At 34.9% G+C, this 10,576-nt stretch overlaps 1 protein-coding gene across 2 annotated transcripts; it reads right to left on the bottom strand.

Annotated features, from left to right (window-relative positions):
- Window positions 1–264: 264 nt before the first annotated feature.
- Window positions 265–8,183, bottom strand: LOC113505921. Of its 2 annotated transcripts, none has more exons than XM_026888794.1 (5): window positions 7,793–8,183; window positions 2,679–2,855; window positions 2,164–2,321; window positions 1,743–1,832; window positions 265–663 (listed from the first exon to the last, which is right to left on the bottom strand). In XM_026888794.1, exons 2-5 carry the CDS (start codon window positions 2,839–2,841, stop codon window positions 583–585), a joined length of 492 nt encoding a protein of 163 aa, XP_026744595.1. In that variant the 5' UTR covers window positions 2,842–2,855; window positions 7,793–8,183; the 3' UTR covers window positions 265–582. The 2 variants fall into 2 exon arrangements, with proteins under 2 accessions (XP_026744595.1, XP_026744594.1); XM_026888793.1 differs by having other exon boundaries at window positions 7,734–8,182.
- Between the last annotated feature and the right edge of the window lie 2,393 nt (window positions 8,184–10,576).

Here is a 10,576-nt window from a genome sequence, read left to right as displayed (position 1 = left end):
CTTGATGAGTATTTTCACATTTCAATATTCACAGTTATTAACACGGTCTTACCAATTTTCAAGCGCAATTTTTACCAAGAAGACTAATACTGGATAAAAGGGTATAGAGGAATGCCCTCACAGTAAGCTTGATTGCAACGTGTCCAGTCCACTACCAGTGTACAAGGCCCCGCTTCTGCTATTCACAATGACCGATGAATGAATAGCAATTGGATTAAATTTGAAATTATTAATATTCTCTTATGCTAACACAATAATTGAAAATTCATTGAATTGACCTTGAGTGTAACGTCCCATACTGAATTTCCAATTTTCTTTTTCCCTAGCCCACTATGTCCACTAAATCCTTCCACGATTCTCTATTCTGGGTCGCATGGAACCAGCCTGCGCGGTAAGCGTTAAGGTCGTCTCGCCACCGCTTCCTAAGTCGTCGTCCCAAATATTGTGAAGGAAAAATGCTTAAGACAAGACGAAAAGTGTACTTTAAGCCAATTTTCATTCAATTATCGGCCATTGTAAATAGCAGAATCGGGGCCCAGTATGGAGTGATGTGATACATGTTCATTAATATCGAGTATCCTATCAAATGTTCTTGCCCTCGCACACGCCCGGCTCGGGCGGGATCGTCAGGCTGTTCACGTGTTTTGAAGGCTCGGTGTGTTCCTGGAGATAGGGAAGAAAATTATTAATTAACATCGGTTGTTGGTGACGTATGTAGTAACGATAGAAGAGTATTTAGTGATAGCTGAATCGACTAGAGAGTTTTTTTTTGTTTGCGGGTTTGGAAATAAATTTATGAAAGTGACAGTTAATGCCTCTTAAAAAATAAAATGCAATTTAAAAATAAGTGTTAGGCTCGACTATGATACAATATTAAAAGCAAATCAAATTTGAACGAAAACCTATGAGATAAAATGTTTCTTATTCCCTGAACATTGTGCAATCTCTCATAATTTTCAAAATTTCAATAAACATATTGTCGTTTTAGCACTTCGTCAGACTTTGACTAAGACTGTAGTCAGAGTAAAACTCAAAATTATTTTTGATGGTTTGTTTTTAAATAATGTACAAAAACAGAGTTTACGGGGTCTACGGAAAATACTTCGTTAATCTTTATGGCTTCGTCGAATTCCTCGTTAAACATTAAAAGATTATTTCTCTTTAATGTGACTTTGCCGGCTTTTTTAAATTTACTTACACTCAGCTTATAATATTTTTACTCTCCAAGAAGCTTTTTGAAGTATTCTAAGTAAATTAAAATGTTACTTTGCGCTAGTTCTTGGTTTATTTCGTACAAGAAAGTGAAGAATTTTTATAATAAAGTTTGGTACGCGAATCATTTTTGCGCGAGGTATTTTGTCGTACTTATAAGTTGACAAAAACTTTTGAATATGTGCTAATATTTTAATTAAACTGTTTAATTTAAGTAATATAGAGATGGAAAGACACAGTGAGTGGACTTATAGAAGGAAAAACTCATTTCCAACGATTTCAAGTATTTCCAACAGTTATCACTTGAAATCACAATTTTTTATTTGAAGAGGTCTTGGTAGTTAGTCTGATCGCAAGTTTTGATTCATCATCATCATCATCATCAGCCCATAGACGTCCACGGCTAGATATAGGCCTCCCTAATTGCACGCCATTCAAATCTATATTCGTCGGCTCGCATCCGTGTTTAACACATGTTATTTTTAAGTGATCCTCTTAATAATGTCTGTAATTTAGTCTACATTACTTACATGTTCCGAATCAAGCCTGTCCATTTCGTGAACCGATTTCATGATCTTTTGCGCTCTTTTCTGCGCAGATGCTGCTCTGGCTTGAAGTATCTGTAATTTTGTAATATAAAACGACTTAAAAATCTTTCACAACTGATAATAAACTTGAGGTATAGCCTTGACTTAAAGAGCGGTATTTTAAAATATTTTATTCGTCTTAATTGATTTCTTAAGTCTAGAAGAACAAGATTGCCTAGCTTGAGATTTGTATGAGAAATCCAACAATTTTTTACATTTACTACTTGAACTACTTGATATTTTCAAAAAGTAGTTTACTGCAATCGTAACGACCTTTCAGCCATATTCAGAATCTCCATTGAAAATATGACATTGGTTCTGTTAGTTTATAAATTTTATAGTAAGTTAGTGAATCATATAATACCGAGAGCCTCCTCTGCTCAGCTTCAGCCAGTTTCTCCTCGATGTCGGGGAGGCTGATCTCGGGCTGCGTCGGCTGCAGCAGCCGCTGGAGGTGCGGTGGCGGGGTTAGCGGCCTCTTCGTGCTGTCGAACTCTTCCAGAGGTATCTCGAAGGCTACGGCTGAAAAAAGTATATGCATACAAGTAACTTCGTTAATAATTCGTTTTGAGTCTGAATAAATTATTTTGAAACAAGTTTAATCCCTTCTTACTATAATTTAAGCAGGCTTACAATTTAAAAAAATATTCTTTTATTACCATTATTTTGAACCTTATATTTACCGATATTTTACACGTTCTTAACAGAAATAAATGCTATGGATTTAAATGAATGACGGGGCAATTGCTTAAAGCGTTTTTTTTAATATTAATTGACTATAGATTCCGTTTAACTGGTAGCATAATTCGTTTACGTTGTTTTTTACAGCCAAAATAATGCCCAACTACTTTCGATTATCAAGTCTTAAGTTCTACTTACGTGGTTTAGGCTTGGCCGGCGTTTCAGGCAGCACGACAGTTGGAAGATCATCGTTGTCTTCGTGACGATGACCGTTCACACCAGCACCATTGCTTGCCTTTGTAGTACCGTTAGCAGGCTCTGCAGTGACCGGCATAGCTGTCGTTGACGATCCGCAACCCATTGTGAATCTTAAAGCTGAGGAATAAGGTACAGTTTTGTTTAACGTAAGCTTGCAGTTTTGAGTAAGAAGAATCTTTAGATATCCTTAATTAAAATTCCTTTAAAATAAAGTTTCGTTATTTTAAATTATAATTCTATTCAAAGATCTTTTGAAATAGTTACATCTTTACAAAATCATAGCTCAGCTCTCTCTTTTCTCTGCTACAATAATGCTAATGTGCTACGTCGTTACGTAGCGCATATTGTAGCCGGCTACGAAAACTGAACTTGCATTCATTCTCATTTCAATTTGTTGTAGCTTCTGTCTGCATTTTCGGAGTAAATTAAAACTGTTTGGCGACGGTCGGTATGCAGACTATAGTTACTTAACATTCTCATTTTAATGTAGATTTTGGTTATTACACGACTGTTTTAAATGAGTCTTTTGTTCTATATTTCATGTCTATATGTATTTATATGATTTTCTTTATTCAACTTATGCTTGTTGTATTTTTTGATTATCTACTGCTTATAACAAAACGTATACTGTATTTATATTTTTTCATTATAGCTTGCTTACTCACAAAAACTAATATAAAAGCATCGAATAATATTCGAAAAAAAAATATTCAAGAAAGGTATTTTAATTTCATCGATGGAAGCTTCTTATCGGAGATTTAATACGCGTAGATAGAATTTAATCAATCTTTATAAAAACGTATTAGTGGCGCCGGCGAGTTCCGCGGATGTCGGATCCATCTTAATCGCTTTTAATATCACCTATAACTGCTAAGTGAAGGAAATGAGGATAACGTGTTGCAAGATGTTTGTGTATTAAATACACTTTTATTATAATAACCGGTTAAGTACGAATCGGATTTTTGACACTGAAGGTTTTGTATAAATAATATGTAGGTATTATAATCAATAATACAAACCTATAATCGTCCCAAAGCTGGCCCACTTCCGTATAGAGAAGGTTTGGACATATGATAACCACGCCAGGTCACACATGAATATGACAAAGTCACATTGGTACTTAACCAGCGTTGCGATCAAACCTGAATCTCATGTATGCAAATCTGATACGTAGAACCCACATCCTCCACGGCTACCGAGTTGCGAGTTCAACTCCGTCCCCACTACCGCGTTAGATCGCAGTTCAGGACTCTGATTGGGTCCGAAACTTGTCTGACTGTCCCGATAAATAAGCGTGAGTAAACCGTTTGTAATAAATAGTTACTTAGACATAGGCCTCCCCAATTGCACGTCATCGAGTTCTATTTTCGGCTGATCGCATCCAGCTCCTGCCAATAGGTACTTGCTATACTTTAATTTATATAACTGGAACTAGTGCAACACTTATCTTTCAACCATAACTAAAACCAATAGAGGTCATTGGGTCACACACCCGAAACACAATCGAATGTCTACTAACACACATACGTTGTAAACTTAACAAAGCATTCGTATCAGAACCTCATAACCTCATTGCTATTTAAATCGATTCCATTAACCTGACGCTGTAATCAAATTATCCCCTTTCCACCCCTCTACCTCCTCCCCTTTCTCCCCCTTCGAAGGTTTGATCAATGCCACGCTGTCTGCCTTGATAAAAGGTAGCCATTTATCATTTAAAAGTACCGGCTACTTAAAGGATACCGCTAAGACACAGAGCAAGTAGGTTTTACAGAAGGTTGAAACTAACATACGTTTCGTCAAGAGTAGTCATCATATTTTTGTCATCATTGTCAAAATGAATGCCCGTCAAAGCTCGAAGTAGCCTAAATACGTATACGGTTTTAGCATTGATCATTGCTGAGTGCGAGTTGGCGATCATATTAATAGTCTAAGAATAATTAAGAAAGATATTATAACTTTGAAAAAGTCACATTAACAGTTTGCCTGCTCTACGATCATCGTTTGTCCGTCTGTCTGATTGAGCGATTTCAATTTAGTTTGTTTTATAATACAGGTGATTATGTGCTAGTGTTAATAAACATGTTTAATATAAGCGCAGGAGTTCTTAGCTTGGTAGTATGAGGAAATTGGTGGTGTGCTATTTTCGTATTTTTATATTCAACAAAAGTCCAGCCGAGTATTGTTTTCAACTCTCTATTCAGGGACTTATCACTGTTAACCTTCTTATATCTCTGTCTTGTGCTAAAGGTCGTAGCACTAATCCGATTTGAAGCTGAACATTAAACGCGCCCTCATTAGTTACCGTAAACCGTTTGTTTTTGGATTCGCGCCATTTTTACTTCCGCCTCTAAGTAAACGACATTTTGTGGACGAATTATAGTAATTGCGTTGAATGAATAGGTCATTTGGTGTTTCTAACGTACCAAGAATAATGTATAACGGGTGTTTGTAAATATGTATGTTTGGAGTAACAAATGTTTTAGATGCTTTGATGACGCTTTGCAGTAATGTGTTCATTCAAATGAAAAGCCATTTAATATTTTAGACCAACTATTGAATAAATTTTATGGGAAATTGTGAAATGCATTGTGTATTTTATAGAAGTACAAATTAATAGAATTATAATCTATGGGATAAAATCAAACTAATTAATTATTATTGCATGAACATGTTCAAATATATAAACTTTTCTGTACTTATTAGATAATGCTCATTCGTATTTATTGGAATTTCCCGACTAGTTTCGGACCCAAACGAAGTCCTTACGAGGTGACGCGGTGGGCTCGTGATTCGAATCAGGCAATATCTACATGTTGTGTACCTACACGAAGAAAGATATAGTTATTATGTCGACTCACTATAATTTAAACATATTTTGGTTATATTTCGGATCATGAAAATCCAAGGACTGTGTCACTACCTCTTAAAACATGATCCTAGCTATTGTCGAAGCAGTTCTCATTAAAAGCGTGGACTCCAGAATCAATCGGATAGCCGGACTCCGTGAAAGCGTTCCCGTTTTGCCCCTGACTGTAGGGAAAGCAGTAGCACTCCGCAGTCCAGCCCTTTCCTTTCCGCACGGCGAAACCCAACATTATGCGTTGATTTTGTCGCATATTAAGACGTCATTGTAACATATACGGAAAAAATATGCATTTTCAAATTAAACGGACGATTTAGGTTAAAAAAACATAAATTAGCATCTGGGGATAACAAAAATGATTTCAAAAAGGAATATAATTTATTTGATCCTTAAATAATTGTGATATTGTCCGACCGACCTTTCTGAAGGAATTTATTACGGCCATTTTGGACACCCGCTGTCTAACGAAATGCCTTTCCATGGTGTCATTTATACATTTAGGGAGAATTGTAAGCAAACCATGGAACCCGAATCAAATTGATTGGTAGAGATTAGACATTAAAACGTAATTATAAAGGTTGAATATCTCTATTCAAACTGGACTTAAGGTATTGTTTAACCCGTAAGACAAATTATGTTAATTTAAATTCTGAAATTTAACCATTGAACCATCTTAGGTAGGTAGGAACTGCATTTAACCTATGTATATGAATAACAATCGTTAAGTATATTCCTAGTTTGTGTGAACTTCAAACATTGTCATATAAAACAATAGATAATAACGAAACACGTGGAAATATCCCATGTGAAGACGGCGCCTGGAACTGTATAGATATTACTTTTATTTAAATAAACTCTATTGTATTATATTAAGATCTATATTTACAATATGTCGCTAGTGATGTGTGCTGATTCTTTGACTTACAGCAGTATTCATTCTTATTCTATCAGTTAGTCATTGAAAGTTACTTACTGACTGGACTAAAACGAAAATGTTATCTACCACAAACGGACAGGTGTGACCTATTACCCCACCGGTAACCTTGCCTAGCCTATCGTTATCCAATTCAAACTGCCCCATCGGCAATACCTAGATAATCAATAAGCTTGACAGCCATATGGAGAGCCTGACCCTTTCCCATGACTCCTGCACTTGACAATGTCCGTGATACGACCAATATTCCCATAATTATGACGGCTTTGTATTCAAAATTCTCGGAAAAGTAGTGATTTTACTTCTATAGAAATACTTCAGTTGATCGATGTAATTGTTCTTTCAATGTTAATTTCAGAGCTTAGTTGATTAGTATGGATGATTATTGCACGAATATTCCTTCTCTCTCATTTTAATTCAAAACTATCGTGAAATTTAATAAGCTGTTTGGCAGAAAATAAAAAAAAAACATCAAGACCACTATTTTTTTTTTATGAAAAAGGAACTAAATATGTTCAGCTTTTCCCATCCGTTATGCGTGAATCTATACAACAAATATCAATAAATTGAAAACATCGAATAAACTCTCTTTTAATCATAACTTGTCAATCGGTCAGTCACCCTATAATCCATAAAAAATAACGCCGTTCCATTTACGAATAAAAAAAAACAATATAAATCAATAAGCCTGACGTTCGACGGATGCTTAGCAATTTTTCAATCTGGTAACATCGTTGCTCCGGTGTTGCTATTTACCCGGGATTGGGGAAATGCGATGAATTGCCGGCAATATTTCCTGATTATATCCGAGCCGCTTGTTGGGCCGAACCATAAATGGCTGTATGGCCTTGTTACCTTTGCGTAAAAAAATAAGATTGTTTTTATTTTTAATCTGAATTTTATTCTTTGTTCATTTATTGACGGTTTACATTTTTTGCGCTTTTTTTTTAAATTGAACGTGTAAGCGAGCATGTTTAATGGATAATTCGTTTACCGAGCCTATATTTCAGTTTTAGTGCTTTTAATGTAGTTTATGAAAAGTTGTGCAAGTGATCATGTAAAATTGCTTTGTAAATCGGAAATCAGTACTAGAGCCAACTAAATTTGACACAAAATCAATGGCTATACCTCATATTCAATGAAATTACAGTCCCACACAAAAGTAAACATTATTAATAATGTATGCGATACCAAACCTTAAAACTATAACAGAAAATTTTCCACTAAAAATGCCACTGCGTTACACAGACTTACAGTTATTTTATATACCACTGTATAATGGTAAAATAATAAGTTTGTGACAAAACTATTTTAATTTCTTTCCACTAATTACAGAGTGCCACCAGCCGGGATACGAACGGACACCCGTGCGTCCGCCGCCGCATCGTACACACAACTATCAGTCACTATTAATACAATTTTTATTCTCACTATACTTTTCCACTATATGTAGTGTGATAGTACGATCAAAATGTCTTGATACTTGAATTAGAAAATTAGGCATTTTTTTCTTTTGTTGTCAAAACTTGGAGATTGAATGAATATATTATTATGATAAAAGTTTCACCTGAATGAGACTTTCTTATAGCATTTCGCTAATTTAACACTTAACTAAAAATTATAAAATCGGTTCTACCTACAAATAAATCCCTAAAAGAGCTTAATAGGTAAGACACTTTTTTACTGTCAAGAAAATGTGTGTTATATTAAAATCATAAAAAACATATACACACATGTGTTTCAAGTATCAAACAACAAATTGTAAGTTACTTTCAGGACTCTAACAATGCTTACATAGAAATTACCGTCGCTACTAACGCTCGTACTGAACCCCTTTTACGACAACTATAGAAAACTATCGAGCCGACATAATCATTATATTTCAGTCGGTAGTTTTTTTTCAAGTCGGGGTTTTTAGGTAACTTTTAAAAGGTCGACATAAATTACTGTTAGTTTTAAGGGTAACCAAGAAGTTTTATGATTACAAGCGTTGTATAAGATTGACATTTTAAAAGAAACTCAAAATGATAAATGCTGAAATAATTTCAATTTAAATATTATATTTTACAAGAATAAATTCAGCTTATGCAAAACTCGGATTGTAAAAGTGTGTTTATTATTTAACTAATTTTGTTAATTGACATCGTATTTAGAAGAAAAATGCTTACAACAAAGTGAGAGCGATATTTTTCTATATTTTTGTTTATTTTCATTGTTACGTCTCAGGATGGTAGGTGTGTTGTACGGTAATGTCTGTAAGTCATCACCTACCAGAATACTCTGAAATTAAAAATTTACGTTTTGCTATAACACTTTGGCAGGCGCTAACATGGCGCGAACAAATGTTCAGCGGAAAAATACAGGACAAATTAATTATTAATAAAATATTGAAAACAAAAACATTAAAATTAATACTGAGCTACAATTGATAAAGATAAAGCTTTCAAGAAACTGAAATTAAAAGATAATTATGAACATAATAACTACTCCATAGCTCCCGAAAAAGCTCGTCAGTCATCGGGGTGAACAATCACCAACACCTACCATTGATTGCCCCTACATAATGCATAGACAACCCCTCACCCACCCCCTGCCCTCAAATTATTCTATCGACCAAATGGCCCAGAGCCCCGACGCTCGAAATACTAATTAACTACCACCCGAATATTGTTGTAGCCGAGGATCAAGTTATGTTGGTCGTACTATGCATGTCGATAATTTGCAATCGATTTTAATAATTATATGGTTGTCAGTTGTAGGGTGCGTCGCGATTCAACTTGAGAGTTTTTTTGCTGTGAAATCCATTGGGGTGTGATTTTTATTTGAGGTTAATCGGAATCGTCCCAGTGACCGAATTTTAGTCCCGGTTTAACGAATCGATATTGACAAATAATTATAATAATGAACTAACAAAATTTCTTTTTGATGTATGTTCTAGAATATTAAGTAAATTAAGGTAGGTAATCTGCGTACCTACTATAGACGTCATTTGGTTTAAGTTCTAAGTATTTTGTTGTATCGTCAAAATGTCAAGGTACCTACCGTACCTAAGGTACCTAATTACTATCACATAGGTATAATGTCAGTTCAAACGGTCAAAGGAAAAAATCGTTAAAGCTTACCTTCTTGTAGACAGTTTTTCAAAAGACATTGTGAAGTAAGTTTTAATATCTCCTGCCTGATAAGACAGTGTTTTCTCTACTAAAAGTGACCTATCTAATTGTTAGAAACTAGTTAAGCTTCTCTAAGTTCTTCGACAATTTCGTTTTGCAAATTCCTATAAAAATAAAATCAAGAAAAATATTTTTTAAATTTTTCAATTTGATACCGACAGCGTTTTAAAATGGGCACCGCGAGTCAAATGCTTTCTATCTTTATCAATTCAATATAAATCCTTTTCATTCAATACAATATGCAGCCGGCTATCTTTTATCCCGGTTACAATTTGAATCTGTTCCGATTTTCTAGCGCTGGGCTCTACCACCACATCTTACACTACTACGGCTTATTTGTGCGAGCGAGATGCCGCTCTACAGTCTGTATAGTGCTCTCTCGCTTCTACTAACGCAAAAGTCTTACTTAAATGTTTGGTGGTAAAGCATCTAACCCAGTTTCATGGGATGGACGTAAAATGTTTCATGATAAACGCTTACGAAGAGATTGATTTCTATTTGACATGGCGATATTGACTTAAGCCCGATTTTTAGATAACTGACTCAAGCGACGGACGGTTGGAATTGTTTTAAAACAAATTATGCGTAGATACAGAAAAAGCTGGGTCAGTAAGATGAGATGTCAAATCAAATTCGTAAAGCTCTGCTTTTTAGGAGTACCAATTTGATTGGGACCTTCCTTTACTCATTTTAAAGACATAAATCCATGAATAGTGGTATTGGTAAGCTGGGTTCTTACCTCTAAAATATTCGAGTTCATAAGAAACATTTAAGTTGTTACAGCGCCATCTATCAATAATATTGAGAACTGTTACGTTAGTTTGCTTATTGACCCTATAGTCTGCTTCGTATTGATTATGGAGCT

Source organism: Trichoplusia ni, chromosome 27 (genome assembly GCF_003590095.1).
Source record: "Trichoplusia ni isolate ovarian cell line Hi5 chromosome 27, tn1, whole genome shotgun sequence".
Taxonomy (NCBI): domain Eukaryota; kingdom Metazoa; phylum Arthropoda; class Insecta; order Lepidoptera; family Noctuidae; genus Trichoplusia; species Trichoplusia ni.
The sequence above is the reverse complement of the archived record's forward strand: the minus strand, read 5'-3'. Positions and strand labels throughout refer to the sequence as shown.

Coding starts and splice junctions, on each gene's coding strand:
- LOC113505921 (XM_026888794.1), bottom strand. CDS start 2,841: ATGGGTTGCGGATCGTCAACGACAGCTATGCCGGTCACTGCAGAGCCT. Junction 2,322..2,678: donor GCCGGCCAAGCCTAAACCAC/GTAAGTAGAACT, acceptor TACTTTTTTCAG/CCGTAGCCTTCGAGATACCT. Junction 664..1,742: donor ACAGGCTTGATTCGGAACAT/GTAAGTAATGTA, acceptor CCCTATCTCCAG/GAACACACCGAGCCTTCAAA.